This window comes from Calidris pugnax, unplaced genomic scaffold (genome assembly GCF_001431845.1).
Source record: "Calidris pugnax isolate Ruff unplaced genomic scaffold, ASM143184v1 scaffold113, whole genome shotgun sequence".
Lineage (NCBI taxonomy): Eukaryota > Metazoa > Chordata > Aves > Charadriiformes > Scolopacidae > Calidris > Calidris pugnax.
Genome location: NW_015090879.1, coordinates 1,991,641 through 2,008,514, shown reverse-complemented (window position 1 = coordinate 2,008,514; position 16,874 = coordinate 1,991,641). Strand labels below are relative to the sequence as shown.

At 46.9% G+C, this 16,874-nt stretch overlaps 1 protein-coding gene across 1 annotated transcript in view; it reads right to left on the bottom strand.

The window, feature by feature from the left end:
• Positions 1–11,305: 11,305 nt before the first annotated feature.
• The window catches only part of TFAP2E (transcription factor AP-2 epsilon (activating enhancer binding protein 2 epsilon)), a 30,355-nt gene continuing 24,786 nt past the window's right edge, over positions 11,306–16,874 (bottom strand). Inside the window, exons 7-9 of the mRNA XM_014946453.1 lie at positions 16,700–16,818; positions 12,638–12,779; positions 11,306–12,252 (exon numbers count right to left, since the gene is read on the bottom strand). Of these exons, the coding sequence (XP_014801939.1) occupies positions 11,964–12,252; positions 12,638–12,779; positions 16,700–16,818 (550 nt within the window). The 3' untranslated portion in view covers positions 11,306–11,963. The remainder of the gene's footprint in view (positions 12,253–12,637; positions 12,780–16,699; positions 16,819–16,874) is intronic.

Here is a 16,874-nt window from a genome sequence, read left to right as displayed (position 1 = left end):
CTCCTCTTATTTCTTATTTTCTCTCATTTAAAGTGATTTCGTTCAAACCCACTGGTTTTTGTGTAGTCGTGGCTGTGGTGACTTTTATTTAAGGCCAATGACGTATAACACTCTGAAACATGTTGCTAAAATTTACTTTTTCTTTTAAAAAACTTTTTCAAACTTTTTCATGCTATAAGAAAGAAGGTCCTTGCCTGATTCTTTTCTCTTGGCAGGTCACACCAGCGTGAGGAGAGTCTGAGTGTTCTAGTTCTGTGACTGAAATCTCACCCCTTCATCTTGCATTAATGGATTTGTTGAGCTTAATGTGCAGTGTCTCTAATTTATTTTACCACTGACGTTGAATGTTTTTGCAGGTTTCTTGTCTCTCTTTTCAAAGTCGTCATTGCAGAGGGGCTGAGCTGATGTGATATTTTTGTCACTGCATATCAAAGGAGCGATGCCTCCTTATTGGCGGCGTTCGTTATCCCAGAGCCCAAAACTGGGCTGTGGTGCTACTGGATCATGTGAGTCTGGCAGAGAATCTGCCTGGAATTTTTACTGGCGCCTATTTGCATGCAGGTGATTAATAAACATAAAACAATTATTCCCTTGCAAACACCCTGGCTGGATTGGGGCTGGGGTGGAACATATGTTTTGCCCGAGGGCAGGGACGGGGGCTGAATCCCCCAGTGAGGGGAAGATACAAGGGGCTGCTCAGAAGCTGAGGGAGCAGCAACCTCCAGGAATGAATAAATACAGAGCTTTATTGCAGAGCAGAAGAACAAAAGAATTGGCTTCCAATGAGGTTGGACCCCTGCCTCTAAGGAAGTAGATTCTTTTGAGGACTTTCCAAGAATTTACACTTTTTGAGGAAAGGTGTAATACTTCTGCTGTGTAATTTTGGATTGTTTTAAAGGTTTACAGAGCTGATCTTTAAAGTTGAACATCTCCAAATTTAATTTTTGCAGTAATATATGGAATCTGTTTAAAAAAAAAAAAATCAATGTTTAAAGTTTCCCATCTGTATTACTTAAGGAGACGAAAACTTCTTTCTTGCTTCAAGTTTAGCCCTAAAGCATTTGAAAACCATATTTTGCCTAGAATCCAGGAACCCCTTTTGGAAAGAATGCACCTTTCCATTTGAAAAGCATCTGTATTTATCACGACAGGCCTCTCTTTCATAAGAAATCTCTGAAAGGATTGAGCACTGCAAGGAAGTCCTGCATTCTACTAATAAGTTGGGGGTTTTTTTTTGTTCTTTGTATTATAAAAACTGAATGTTGTAAAGCAAGGTAGCATGTTCGGAGGGCAGTGCAGCCACAGTGCACTGTTCTGCTTTGCTTTGGCTGGTAATTCTGACCATATGTTTTACCACCGAAGCCTCAGGGCTTAAAGAGTTAACAAGGCGCTTTTTCTCGTTTTAGGTTTCCTGTTTGAAGCTGTCTCTTCCTGAGCAGGGGGTAACAGATCACTGCTCCCGCTCATCTCCTCCGGGCCAGGAGGCTGCTCCCAGATTGGTTTACATGGGAACGGAGCCTCTGGGCCTTGGGCCACCTCAGGCTGGGAGTGCTTTGCTGAGAGAAGGATGTGGGTGTAGGTGCAGAGCTCGGGGGTCTTTTTCTTGGTGTTTAATTATACCTTTTCTTGGAAGAAAGCGTGCATCTGTAGACCTTCATGCCTAGAAAGACCAAGAAACACTGGCACAGAGTGAGTCATCAGTACTTGTACTGGTGTAATTGTAATTAGCACAAGTCTGTAACGTGGTCAGGACAGTTCTGCTGTCCTAAAGGTGACCTGATGGCTAGAAGGGGTCTGGAGAGATGGATTCTCCCTGTGTGGGGTGGCAAGTGACAGCTGAGCACTGACGTGCAAACAGAAATAGAAATGGCTGAAGGTTAAAAACTACCTCCCTGTTGCTGGATCCAGCCTTTGTGGAACTGCTGGGGGGGACAGTGCCCCAGGGTGATTCACCCGCGTCTTTCCCCAGGATTTCTCTAGGATTTCTCCAGGATTCCTCCAGGCCAGCAAATCCACGACCCCATTGAGTTAAACAGGAGACCCTCCAGGCGTGGGTGGGTGAAATGCTTGGGGCAGGGGTTGCTTTTTCTGTGTGAACCTGAGGGCCCTCCCCATGTGGTGCTTGTCGAACCAGTGAGCCCCTGGAGTGACTCCACAGCGATAGATTTATCGAAGATGCAGAAATAAAGCTGTTTGGAGCAATGCTGTAGGGTATTCCTGGTGCTCTCTGACTTCTGTTCCTGGTGCTGTGATGAAACAGTCACTGGCAGAAACCTTGTTTGCAAAAAAGCTGTCACTGTTCGGGGTGAGGATGTGGGAGCAGAGGGGAGGGATCAGGCTCGACTCTCCCAAGGATGTGTTTGTGTTTGCTCTTGGCTCTAGTTTTGACAGTGGCTCCTACAAGAAGTATTGGCCAGTGCCAGGGCTGACACTATGGATTATGTTCATTGAGCTTAGAATGTGGTTGATTCCATTTTCCAGTCTGAAGCAGGGACAGAATATTCTTTTTGCATAAAATCGCTCAGTATCTAAGGCAGGAAAAACCTCTGGCTGCTGCCTGTGAAGCTCTGTACATACCGTGTCTGTAAATTTACCCTGCTCATAAAAACTTTGTCCTTCAAGCCATTTTTAGTTCCTTCCCTCTGAAGGTTTAACCTTATACAGAGTTTCCGTGTGTTGCTATCAGTCTGCCATCAACAGTAATTAAGGGCAGGAAATTTTCATTCGAGCACTGATTGAACAGAATGGACAAGTTGTTTTAACAGATTTATAAAAAGCCAAATGGAAATGGTGGAATTCCTGCACCTTCTCTTTATTTTCCATGGCCTTGACGATGCTGGTTTGAAGCCCTGTGTGCTCCTGACGTGCTGAGGACCATGTAAAAATAAGTTAGTTGTCTTGAAAATGTAAAGTGACAGTTTAAGCGTTTTGTTTCTGTGCTAATGTGCAATTAGGTCGTTATCCAATAAGCTTCTTCTTGCCGTCTAACTGGAGACAGCTGTGGAAGGAACAGAGAAAACCCTCTGCTGCTGAGGAGTGGGGAGAGGAGGTTTAAAAGGATCTGGTTCAGAATTGCCAGTACATTCTCTTTTCCCCTGCAATACAGTAAAGCAGTAAAGATTGGCAGGATTTGTGAAAAATTAAACTCTGCCAATCGAATCTCTAGAGAGGTGAAAGTAAAATGTGGATAATCTGAATAGCAGCAAATGCAGTGGGGGTTTGGATCTATATATTAACTCCAAGGCAACCGTGCAAGGTGGGGCCAACCTAATCATCTAATTGTCTGAAACGGTGACTTGGCTCTGGTATTTTGGTTTGGGCAAAGCACCTTTTGCTTAGTAGCAGTTTCCTTGATGGCGTCAAATATTCCTAGTGTTTATGCACAAACATGAAAACAGTGCATCTCCTTTCATTGACAGGAGACAGAGCAGGCTCCATCGTATTTTGTGGCAATTTTGTTAGGATTATTGACTACCCTGCTGTAGCACCACCCCAATGGTGGTGGGCTTAAGTGAATCTTGATCTCCTCTTGCTAAATGTTGTCTTTTGAAATGCAACAAATGCCAGAGGTTTGTGGAGCTTATGGGTGCTTCTCAAGAGCCTCTTCCATTCAGCAGAGGGCAGTGATCTTGCGTGCACCTTGTGTCTCCTCCCCAGCCTGTTTGCCTCCATCTCTGTGTGGACTGTGATGGCCACAGCCTCAGCGTCACGGAGAAGGGGTTAATGTGTGTCCAACAGTGGCAGAGAAGAGGTAGAGAATTGTTTCTTTCCTTGGAATGTGCACACTTTATTTTTCACAAGTGTTGGAGTGTTGTCCCATGAAGCAGATAATTATCCATGTTTTCACAAGTGAAGGCTAAGATGGCTCGTGACTTGCCAAAACAGCCAAAAAGAATGGCTGGAGGCCATCCTCTGCTACCTACTCCCAGCACTAACAAGCACAGAGGTAAAGCACATCTTTAGTATTTATTTTTTTTTAAGATACTACTGCTCTCCCTTGCAAAAGGCTTGAAGTGAGGATGCTCACGGTATTTCATCGGCAACAGTCTGCTGGGGAGGAAAAGCTACAGCACCCTGTGATCCTGTTTTCAAAGAACTTTCTGTGATCCCACAGCAAAATAAATAAAAAAAAAATTGCTTAGGAAAAAAAAATCAGGAGAAGCCTGAAATGGCTGTTTTGGAATGTGGGACGTTGTAACACATTAATTTGCTTTTACCCAACAAAGATGGAGAGTGGTGAGGCCGTGGCTGAAAGATACCTCTGTGGTCCTGGGGTTAGCAGAAAGCACACTTGGCTGTGAAATGACAAGGTCTGCAGTGGGAGTTTGTGGGAATTGGAGACTTTGAAGTCCACAACCAGCCCCTGACATCTGGGAGCTGGGAAGACATTTCCTAAGCTGTCACACCATTTCATGGGCTTCTTTTTTGGAACAGCAGTTTCTTGAATCTTTGAAACTTCTGTTACCGGGCAAGGCCAAGTGCAGGGTATAAAAGGATCCTCCTCTTATTTCTTATTTTCTCTCATTTAAAGTGATTTCGTTCAAACCCATTTCTCTTTTCACTTTTTATAGTCATCCTTAATCCTGGTGCTCTGAGTGGGCACCTTCAAGAAGAAAACAATTAAAACTGGGTTCTAATTTTGTTTGTCTTTACAGTATTCACTCGAAGCACGTGAGAAACCCCTCCAAGTCGTCACACTCAGGCTCCTGTCTGGTCCAGCTGAGACTCCTGAGTTTGTGTCTTGTATTTACCTGGGTGTTTATTGCCTGTGCTTTGATGAAGCCTGAGGAGGGCTGGTGGTGTGAACACTGTCAGGGGTCAGCCTGCCTTCATCTCCAGTGTTTACAGAAGGTGGTTAAAGGTTTGAGGTTAACCTCTGCTGATGTTTTTAGGAGCTGTAAAGCCACACGGGTTTGGGGTTGGTTTCTGCGTTGGCTCCAAAATTTGTGGAGAACGAAACCAAAAGGTTCTTTATGTTCAAAAGCTGTGAAAAAGCTTATTAACATATGGCATTAATAGGAAAAAATCTGTGCCCCGAACTGAACAGAACTATTTTTCTTCACAGCACTCAGCTGAATTACCCCTTAGCTCAGCAGACTCAAAGGCACTACGACAACTTTTTTTAAGAACATTTTTTGTCTTTTCATGAAAGTCTTCAGACTTTACCAGGTGAGACCTGTAGATTCTATAAACTCTCCATCTTTCTTCCAAATGTTATGGAAGATGCTCCATAGGGTGGATGGGTTTCCCACCTCTTTTGCCTTTATCTTTTCCCTGGGGACAGCTGAATGCTTCCCAGTTTGCCTGAAACCTGCCTCTTTCCCTATGAACATGAGGCTGTGGCACCCAAGGCAGTGATGGTGTCCCCGTCCTGCTCCCATCTCCAGAGAACTCTGCCAAGCCTCCTCTTCCTCACAAAGAGCTCCTGGACGGGGCAGAGTCAGAGCTATCTGTGCTGAAAGACTCCTCTGATTTAGCGCGGTAATTACTGTGTTCTTCTGGAGGCTCCCTGTGATCACCAAATTAGCAGGAAACTCTCAAAGGTATAATGTGCTCCTGACATATGACAGGGCTGAGGGGGAGGAAATGAAATGAAAATGGGTCAGGAGTGGGAGGCCTGGGCTGCAGCAATTCCCTCTGGTGCCAGGGTCCATTTAAGAGTCAAAACAGCAGCACATTACACAGAGGGTGTAGAAAGGCTCTTTCCATTGTCCCGACTGAGCAAACTGGCCTTTCCACCGCGCTCCTCCTCAGCAGCACCAACACCTCAGGTTCCCTTCCCCCTTTGGATGCTCCTCTCGTTTTGGCAATGAACCATCAGGCAGTGAAGTAGGACAGGGGATCTTAAAGGAGATAACTTTTTATTATTGGAAATAAAATAATAAATGTAGAGACTAGATCTTTGTCTGGAATGGACTATTGAAACTAGTTCTATTTTTTGGTTGTTTTTTTTTTCTTTAAGTTATGGTGCTAGACTTGAATTATCTGGGTTTGGATCCCATCTTTTTCCCCAAATCCCTATGTGTCCCTCTGCAAATCGCTGTAATTCTGTGTATGGCATCTGTTTTCTCTAAGATGCAGGTAACTATTTCCTTTTTAATCTTGTCTACTGAAATAGCAGTGTTGGGGTAAGGTCTCTTTGTCCAGGGCCTAATGCAAAGAGGATTTGATGTCTGATGGCACGATGTGGTACTGGTAGGACCTAAAGGTAACCTTCCTGAGACAAATAGTCGGATGTGCTGATTGCATTGGATTGCATGAAATTATTTCATAGGAAATGTTCCTTTTTTGAAAAGATTTGCTGTGTGCTGAGAAGTAAACCTGTTGGAAAAGAAGCATCCCTGGATGATACAATCTATGTAGGAAACACAAGCAAGTCAGCTGTCTCCAATTCCATGTAGTGGTTGGAAACAGTGAAGTCTCCAAGGTGTGGTGAAGCTCTCATGAACTCCAGAATGAAAGCGTGCAGTGTTTCAGCCACAGACCTTCTGGAGCTCAAGTAAAAGCCTCCAGGGATCTGCTGTGACCAGGTCTGTACCACAGGGTGAGTTTGACTGGAGTGGGGAGGACACAGGGGAGGACCTGGAGTGGCACGTGGAAGGAATGGGATTTACTACTTGTAGCACAGACTTGAGAATAAATAAATCCAAGCTACCGTTGCAGAATTAGCTGAAATTTATCTCTTCTGTGAGAAAATAAATAGAACCACATAGAACACATGAAATTCTGGGTGTGGACAGAGGAGGATGGTGAACTGATTATCAGGGTTTTTTGAGCACAGGTCATTCAGTCGTGCTGAGAAAATGCTGCCTCTTGGGGATCCTTTAGCCAATTTAATGCTCTGTACAGTGGAAAACTCGAGGGGAACCCAAGGTCCTTCTGCAGGGACAGAGCCATCAGCAGGTGAGAAGAACATCCAGACACATCTTGACACTCTGCAGAACTTCTCAACTCGGTGCGAGAGCTTGATCTTTCTCTGAACTCATTTCACACCCAAAAAAGAGCTGAGTTGTCTACACTTAACAAATCTTCTTTGGCCGTAACCTTTGATACTGAGATGAAGTTATCCTTAGGGGAAATAATTCTGAATTTCAGGGTATAATTTTAGCCTTTTCTCTGCTGCAAAGAATCGAATAAGAAGCATCTGAAGGTGTGAGGATAAAAACCTACCAAGGAGCCATCCAGGATAACATGGGCATCGCTTCTGCTGCCTGCCCCGGAGGTCACTGGGATGTATCAGCCCCACAACCATGGGGCAAAGCTTGGGTGTCTCCCCAGTGTCTGGAATCGTCACCGCTGCTTATGGGATCCTGTTGAAAATGTGGGGATGCTCAGGTGGCCACACTGGGAATCCTCTGCAACCTACAGGAGGTCAGGCAGGAAGACCCAAAATGATACCTCCTGGCTCAGCGTGTTCAGGTGCCGTGTAGTGACTGGGTTTGGGCTGTTTCTCCCCAAATCTGTTTGGGTAACCAAGGCTGTAGCCGTGTGCCACACAGGGCTCCGTGCCATCTCTCTGGGCGGCCAAGTCAATCATCCCTGAGACACGCGTTTTGTCACCCTTGCAAACAACACTTGTTTTCCTGCCTGATTTGAAAAATGGTTTCGGTTTTGGTGTTTTGATTCAGTTGCACCAACAGGAAAAACTTCCTTTGCTCGCTGACGGTGCGTGGCTTCTTGGGTTCTCTATGTAAAGTCTGGAATTTAATGAACTCTCTCATTTATGAAAGAATGCATTAACTACAGGTCAGCAAAGTCTGTTTATTGTGTTGCTTTAGCACGGAGAGCTATTATTACCCTCTTGCTTTTAAGGTGGCCTGCTTAAAGGTAATTATTTAGCCTGTCCAAAGCCCTGCAGAAGTGCCAGCACCACCTCGGCTTGTTTATGTTGAAGATGCAGGTCCCAGGTCACTCTTACCCCCGCGTCGCCCTCGGGGTGGCTGCTGTTGGGAATGAAATGTTTTTCTTAATGTTCTTCTTTCTCACTTCTCAAAGATTGTCATGTGGTTTCCCTGGACTTGTCATTCATTCAAAATAAATTCAAAAAAGATATTTTCTTTTTTTTTCAATTCCCCTTTTGGATTGAAATTCCAGAGTGTTCTATAACAAGCGTAGAAACCATGAGTCTGAATCTATTTTTACTCTTTGACACGATCCCATGTCTTTTCCCACGATAATATTTGTAATCAGTGTGGGAATTTATACCCGGGTTGAACCATGAATTGTGTAAATGCCTTTTTTTTTTTCCTCTTTTTTTTTTTTTTTTTCCTCTTTTTTTTTTTTTTTTTCCTCTTTTTTTTTTTTTTTTTCCTCTTTTTTTTTTTTTTTTTCCTCTTTTTTTTTTTTTTTTTCCTCTTTTTTTTTTTTTTTTTCCTCTTTTTTTTTTTTTTTTTCCTCTTTTTTTTTTCTTTTTTTTCCTCCTAGGGTGGAGAGGCAAAGAGCACATCAGGGGATGCTGTTTGACAGTGAGCCGGGAGGGGAACTCCGGTACTAACTCATAATAATAATAATTGGCCTGGTCCAGCCTTGGAAAACTGCTCTTCTTGGGCATCTCTGTGGGTCTGCAGAAAGGGAAGTGCCCAAAATGTTGGGAAATGGACGAACTCTCAGTGCTTTTAGAAGGTTCATCCCACGTGTCACGTCCATCGTTGGTCTTGAGCATCCCTGGCAGAATCAAGAAGTGAATCCAAATCGTCAAACTTCCTCCCAATTAAAAGGTAATTGGTGGCATCCTGGTGTCTCAGGCACCAGACTGTTCCTCATCAAACATTCAAAAGCCTCGCAGTTACCCAGAGAGGAAAATGAGGAGGGAGGTATTTTTCCACCCCATGGACATGGCACGTAATTACTGTCGGCAGCTCCCGGTTCCGCGTGGCTCGTCCCCGCGATGGCTGAGAATTCCTTGATATTCAAAGAGTGCCCCGACCACGTCAGCTTTTCATAAGATGATCACATTATGAAATTATGTTTCACACCTGGATATTACAGTGCACACACACACTTTCATCACGTATGGGACCGTAGTTTGCTCTTCTCTGATACCGTGCATCAGAGGACACCTGCAAATTGAATTATTTCAGGGTGATTACCCTAAATAACTCCGTGTAGGGTCCATGTAGGGAAACCTGTGTTGTAGCACAAAAGTACCTTACTCTCCTTTATCGTAATCCATTTTAAGCGTGGATTATGCTGATGCAGAACAGGGCCCTCCTATTTTGGAATAATTTTAAATAGGAATAGTTTTTGTGCTTTCAGCTTACACCCTGAATTATCCAAAACAGCTTTGAAGTGTAAACAAGCCTCTAATGTGTCTGTAGTATTTCCATTCTGCTCCCTGGCTCCTCCTTCTTCCCTGACTCTTCCTTTGGGAAGGTCCAGACCAAAACCAGACCTGCAGAGCCTGTCACTGAGGTCTTTGCTTTCACAAACCTCATACCAAGGGACGTTTCCAATCCCATTCCCAATTCAAATCCATCCCTAAGCTCTTGAAGGGAGTATCTAGCTGTGAGTTTCTGACTCTGAGCCATCCACACAAATTATATTAGTACAGAAAATGTTGTTTTGTGTTTTTTTTTTCACAATTTTCTAAAAGGAAAATCCCTCCCCTCTGGAAGCCTGTGGTCCTTTTTGGGGACTGTGATGATTTCTCTATTATCACCAGCCTATTCTGCAGCCTCCAGAGAAAACTGATGGGTACAGCCTTGAGAAAAGTCCAATATAATACTGTACAAACGCACGTGCCATGCACTATCATCAGTGCTCTGGATTTTTTTAATCTTTATCTAACAATTCCCATCATTTTCTTTGCGTTTCCAAGCTCCTGTGAGCACGAGGTGGCTGTTCTCAGAGTCCTGCCTTAATAACGCCACAAACGCAGCAGCTCATCGGGAGCCCTTCATTGCATGTGGCTTAGTGGGGTGATTTTATCTGCTAATTTATCACTCCTTGTCTTGATACCACGAGGTCCTGCTGCAGCTCCTCGCAGACAGGTTTAGATTTGACTGCCCCAAGTAGTTCTGGAGCACCTCAAACACATGGGTTCATTATTCATCCCCGGCGCTACCGGAGGCGCCGGCGGCTCGGCCACGATGGCTTTGGGATTTGGGGGCATTAACTCCAGCTCCTGGCACCCTCCGAGCACTTCATTTGTGACTGCACAGATCAAACATCAACCACGGAACCAGAGGAGACAGTTTGTAAAAATCTATATAATATTTCACTATAAAATCTATATAATATTTCACAGAGGCAGAAGGATCCTTGCTCACAAAGACGATGGAGGTGCTTCCTTCAAATAAAAAGAGGTTTATTGAGATAATGAGAATGACATCGTGGTGTGGGTGTTGTACATCTATTGCAGCATTAAGAGAAACAACAGCAAGTACAAAATCCTGCAGAAACTTCTATAGTCATTATCATCACAGCCTATCTTGTCCATGCTACAGTTTTGTGGATCCAAAACTTCATTCCCATTTCTAATGGCAGAAAATCCAAAGACTTTCATCTTTCAAAAAAAAACAAACAAAACAAAACAAAAAACAAATAAAAACTGAAAACAAACAAACAAAAAAAAAGGCAAAACAAAACAAAAAACCGAAAAACAAACAAAACAAAACAAAAAACAAATAAAGCCTGAAAACAAACAAACAAAAAAAAGGCAAAACAAAACAAAAAACCCCCCTCAATTTGATATAAATAACTTGCACTGGACATTTTAAAACTTTCAGCTTTTAATTACACATAAATAAATATATACAGATTTAGAACAGTTCAGTTTGGCCTGGTTCAAGTTCTGCTCCTTGTGCTTTATTAATTATTATTAATTTTAGAAACGTGTGTGCTGTTATCTGTAGGTTGTGGAGTTTTCATTAGTCCTGGGTTTAACTTCACCTGCTTTTCCCCCCGCTGGGACCGCGGCCGTGGGGACGGGTCTCTGCCCGGGGAACCGTGGGGTTCATTCTGGGGAAAATCCACCTTGAGTCTCAGTTTGAAAACTGTAAACGAAGTCTGAAACTGCTTTACATCCCAAGCAGTTCTGCTGGCAAATCCTCTCTTGGCCTGGCTTTAGGACTGGGCTGCAGGTGGGGAACCAGGAAGGTTTCCCATGTGGTTGCCTGTCAAAAGCAGCTGATAAATCCAGGTACCGTGATCCAGCTCCCTGCCCTCTGCTGCTCCTGCCTCTGCCCTGGATGAGGCTTTTCTTCTTTCTTCTCAGTTTTTCAGTTGGAAAAAAATTCCTGGAGCGTGTCTGGATTTCACTACAGGATTTGGACGGGTCTCTGCCCGGGGAACCGTGGGGTTCATTCTGGGGAAAATCCACCTTGAGTCTCAGTTTGAAAACTGTAAACGAAGTCTGAAACTGCTTTACATCCCAAGCAGTTCTGCTGGCAAATCCTCTCTTGGCCTGGCTTTAGGACTGGGCTGCAGGTGGGGAACCAGGAAGGTTTCCCATGTGGTTGCCTGTCAAAAGCAGCTGATAAATCCAGGTACCGTGATCCAGCTCCCTGCCCTCTGCTGCTCCTGCCTCTGCCCTGGATGAGGCTTTTCTTCTTTCTTCTCAGTTTTTCAGTTGGAAAAAAATTCCTGGAGCGTGTCTGGATTTCACTACAGGATTTAAAAAAAAAAAAAGCAAAAAAAAACCAAAACAAAATAAAATTGCACATGACTTGGCTTCCTGCATCATCCACGATTTATCAAATAAAATAAAAAAAAAAGGCAAACCCCCAAAGCCATTAACCTGGCTTATTTTTTTCACTCTCACTATGCCCATTGGAGTTGTTTTCTTCTTAAATTCTTTAAATCTTCTTTTTTATTATTATTATTTTTGTCTTTTCTTTGTTTCCTTTACGAGTCTCAGCCCAAGTTCAACCGTAGCAGTTCAGAAAACAGTGCACTGGATCATCTTTTCCCCCCAGCCCCGGTGCTCTCACACGGTGACCGGGGAGAGGGAAGGAGACAGCACCTCATTTCCGATGTTTCACTTCTTTTTCTGAGGCTTTGGAGTCTCCGGCCGCGTGCCCGTTCCCCGTGCTGCTCAGGAACATTTTATCCAGCCCCTTGAGGGACTCCACCAGGTAGTTTTGGAAGGCGGTGAGGGCGGCGCAGATGGCCGGGCCCCCGAAGCCGTGGGTTATCAGGCTGAAATGAGTCAAACAGCTCTGGACACCGGGCTCCAGGATGAGCGAGGGGCGGCTGTTCCCCAGCGGAGAGCGATCCTGGGCTATCAAGTCTGCAAACTCTTTACAAATTTGCCTGCGAGAGAGAGAGAGGTTGGTGTTACTGTAAATGCTGCTGGGACGCGGTGTTTGGGGTCTCTTTTCCCATTCCCTGCCCCAGCAGCTGCCTCCCCCCTGGGGGTTTTCAGCTCCAGCCTGAGGACATCGTAGCATCACATCCCCTGGGTGCAGAGAGGGAGCTGGTGCCCGAGTCAAAATGCTCCCCGGGGCCACGTTACCCCCTCCTGTGTCAGAGCAGCCCTTCAATCCGTGCTAACTATTCGCCTTGCTGCCTCTCCCACATCTGTGAGCAGTGTGTGAGGCCATCTCTTCCCCACAAAAGGGGAAGCTTTCGGGGCTAACGCTGCCCTCCTGGGCTGCTGGTACTGACCACGGGGTGCCTGGTTGCCATCCGTACTCACTTGGTCGCCAGCAGCATGTTTTTCCTGGTGTGGAGCTCGGCGGGGTCGGAGTGCTGGCGGCACAGGTACTCTGCTGCTGCCTTGGCTGGGAACTCCGTTTCACACACGTAGCCAAAATCCCGAGCCAGGTGAACGGCTTCACCTACGGGCAGGACAGATGGACAAGCGTCAGCACCCTCCTCAAAGGGAACCACTTTCTGTGGCCACTTCTCACCGAGGTGCCTTATTCCTGCTGGGACCAGAGCACTTCCCTTTCTCAGTTGTCCCCAGGAACTCTCTCCACCTTCGGCTCTTGGTGCAGAGACACCACTACGAGTTTCTTACGCTCCTCTGTCAGACAATTGCTCCACCTGGGTCTAAATGACCCATTTCACTGAATTTTTAGAGTTGGAAGGGACCATAGAGATTGTCTAGTCCAACTCCCCTGCCAAAGCAGGACCACCCAGAGCTTGTCAGAGCATGTTACTCAGGAGCATCCAGGCGGGTCTTGAAAATCTCCAAAGAAGGGGACTCCACACCCTCCCTGGGCAGCCTGTTCCAGGGCTCCGTCACCCTCACCCTGAAAAAGTTCTTCCTCATATTCAAGTGGAACCCTTTATGTTCCAACTTGTGCCCGTTGCCCCTTGTCCTCTCACTGGCAACTACTGAAAAGAGTCTGGTTCCCTCCTCCCTCAGCCTGCCCTTGAGATACTTGTAGGCATTAATAAGGTCTCCCCTCAGCCTTCTCTTCTCCAGATTAAAGAGTCCCAGCTCTTTCAGCCAGCTCTAAACAGAAGCTGGTTCCTTCTTTTGCCAGATTTAATAAAGCATCAGGATGGTGCTGGAGTTAGAGCAAGACGAGGGGTGACTCTGGGCTGCTCCTCCAAAAGGGGGGGGGGGGTTCTCACTTGGGCACTTTCCTCGCTCCATCTTTCTCTCCCCGCTTCTTCCAAAAATTCCCAATTCAGCAGAGATTTAAAATGGGGCTGGAGAGTGAAAAAGCCACTTTAGCCCCGTGACCGCAAGAGGAGACGGGGCTGTGAGAAGGGGGCAGGAGGAAGGGGGTGACATCCTCCCGTGGCGAGCGGGGGCCCTCGGGCGGGACGCGCCGGCAGCGTATCCATCACCCCATGGAAATGCCCACCCACTGATGGAATTGATCCATCTCCAGGCGTCCCCGTGGAAATAATCAGAGCTGATGGCAATCGATCATGCCCAACACCCGAAATCCCGGTCGGGCAGGCAGAGCTAATTTGACTTGCCCCCCTGCTGCTCACTCGTATTAGGCCATCCATCCTGACAGCATTAACCTAGATCCCATCCCAGGCTCCCCAGCTCCTGGAGCTCCCTCTGCGGAGCCACGTTATGGGGAAAGCATCTGAGTTTCTCCTAAAATGATAACACTTTCCACTTTATCTCCTCCTCCAAAGAAAGAGCAAATGAGGTGAACCTGGAGAATCAGAGCTGCAGCTGTCTGTGTGTCAAAAAACTATCAGAAAGTAAGAGCTGCTGAAAAGCAGTTGTTGTGAGGATTAAAAAGGGCTGTGACCTCAGGGTGAGAGCTGAGGCTGGAGCCAGGATTTATTTCCACCGTGAGTGTGGGCGACTTTTACAGGCAATTTAGGTGCTGGCTCAGAGGGAGATTCCTGTGGAGGGGACAAGGAGCGGGAGCCCAGGGGAGCAGAGGGATCACTGTGGGGGCAGGAGGCCAGAGGGACCACTCTGAACACACACCTCTAGCCCTGCTGCTCCCCTGGGGCCCTGCTGGAGCTGCTCCCACCGAGAGGATGCCCGAGAGAGGGCCAGGGCTGGGGGTAGGTGGCAAAGGCTCCCCAAGGAGGCTGCGTTTCTACCTGCAGCCTTTGCAACACTCCCTGGGCTCCCCAGCACCCGTTCTCCCCCGTCCATGCAAACAGCTGTGGGTCAGTGTAAGAAAAAAATCTATCATTAAAGTCCCTGGGCTCCCCAGCACCCGTTCTCCCCCATCCATACAAACAGCTGTGGGTCAGTGTAAGAAAAAGTCTATCGTTAAAATCTATCACTCAAAAAAGCACCCAGTTTTGTTTTTTTTTTCTAAATGACCAGGCGTTGCGAAGGGAGAGGGGAGAAAACAAATTAAATCAAGGCAGCAAATGTCCAGGAAAGAGGGTGCCTGGGGCAGAGGGGCCAGTTTCTGTGAGCAGAGTAATGACAATGCAATAGCACCTTCCTCCGGGTGACACGACTCCGGGTACCACCACCCTTACGTGCAGGAGGAAATTATATCCATCAAGCACCCTTTTATTTACTATGGGCTGGTAAGCGGTAACCAAAACATCAGCAGCCACCTGAAATCAAACTGTACGTTTCTTCCTTCCTTTCTTTCTTTCTTTCATTCTTTTCTGTCTTTTCTTTTAATGGAAATCAGCCTTTCATTCAGCACGAACCAACTGCCCTCAGTAACAACCTCCGCCTAATGAAGCGGGTCATTTAATTTGCCGGCAACAATGGAGATGATTTTCTATTCAGAAACTGCAGGCAGCTGCCTCCAACATGCTGGGCACAAACACAATGGATTCCGAAGCTGGGAGGGAGTCGGAGCCCTCGGTGCGTTTGTTTGCACCCCGTGCCCCTTTTCTCCCAAGAGGCAGCAGAGACATCATCATTTCCATAGGGCAAAAAGTAGGAGGGGAGCAAATAAACAAGCAGTTTTGAGCAGGGGCACCTCACACGTCAGGGCAGGTCACACCTAAGGGTGGGCCCCTCACCACAAAAAAGACATTGAGATGCTGGAGTGGGTCCAGAGATGGGCAATGGAGCTGGTGAGGGGTCTGGAGAAGAAGGAGAAGGGTCTGGAGAAGAAGGAGAAGGGTCTGGAGCCCAAAAAGAAGGGTCTGAAGCACAAGCCTTATGAGGAGCAGCTGAGGGAGCTGGGGGTGTTCACCCTGGAGAAAAGGAGGCTGAGGGGAGACCTTCTTGCTCTCTGCAACTCCTTGCAAGGAGGGTGTAGAGAGGTGGGGGTTTGGTCTCTTTTCCCAAGTCACAGGAGATGGGACAAGAGGAAACGGCCTCAAGTTGTCCCAGGGGAGGTTCAGATTGGAGATTAGGGAAAATTTTTACCCTGAAAGGGTTATTAAGCCTTGGAATGGGCTGCCCAGGGAGGTGGTGGAGTCACCATCCCCGCAGGTGTTTAACAGGTGGGTTGACGTGGTGCTTAGAAACACGACGTCGTGGTTTTTATCAGAGTCAGGTTGATGGTTGATGATCTTAAAGGTCCCTTCCAACCCAGACAATTCTGTGATTCTATGATTCCACAGTCAGCCCTCCCTCTGAGGGACGCTGCTGCTGACCCCCCGTCCTCCCGCAGCACCTCGGGGCTGTGCGGTGCCTCCTCCCTGTCCCCCCGGCCCCCGCTCTCCCAGGGGAGGGACACGGGGCATCTCCTTCTTACGGGAGATAAAAGATGGCCCCGAGTGATGATGGAGCCTCCCTGGAGGTGTTCAAAAGACGGGTTGATGTAGTGCTGGGAGGTATGGTTTAGTGATGATGCTTCTTGTTTGTTGTGTGGGTGTCTATTTTTGTCAGTTCGGTTGACGGTTGGACAAGATGATCTTTAAGGTCCCTTCCAACCTAGAAGATTCTGTGATTCTGTGACAGAAGGGGTCGATGCTGCCCCTGGGCTGTGTCCTCACTGGGTGTTTGGTGCTGCAGATCCAAGCTCCAAACCGAGCTAAACCCAGCGGTGAAACTCTTTATACCGCTTTATTCAAGCCTTTTTGTCCTGGGGTTTCTGCCAACCTGACTAAGCACCACGAGAACTGGTTCCCAGGCGGGAAGGACACCCTTAGATCCAGCCAAAAGGAAGCTCGTGGCCCCGTCCCGGCTGCGGGCGCCTCCCCCCCACGGGCTGTGACTGGTCCCACAGAAATGTCTGAGTTTGGGGAGACGGATGTGCTGGGATCAGCAGGGAGACTTGTGTGGGGACGGCCCCAGCCTCGGCCGGCGGTGACCACTGCCTTCTTTGGTTTAAGTGTTCTCATTTGTGGGGAGCTGCAAATGAAGTTTGGGCATTCCCTTCCTCCACAGGAGAGGGGAGACTCTCACCTTCCACGAGGGACGTCAGGAGGGTGACGTTGGCAGCTTTGCGCCGTCCCGCGGGGAGATTTAGCCCGATTTTCTCTAACCTCTCCCTTAAACACCGACCCCCATTTTTTGATTTTGCCCTGAAAAGAGAAAACAAACGGGGGGGGGGGGGGTTATCATTAATTTAAACGAAAAA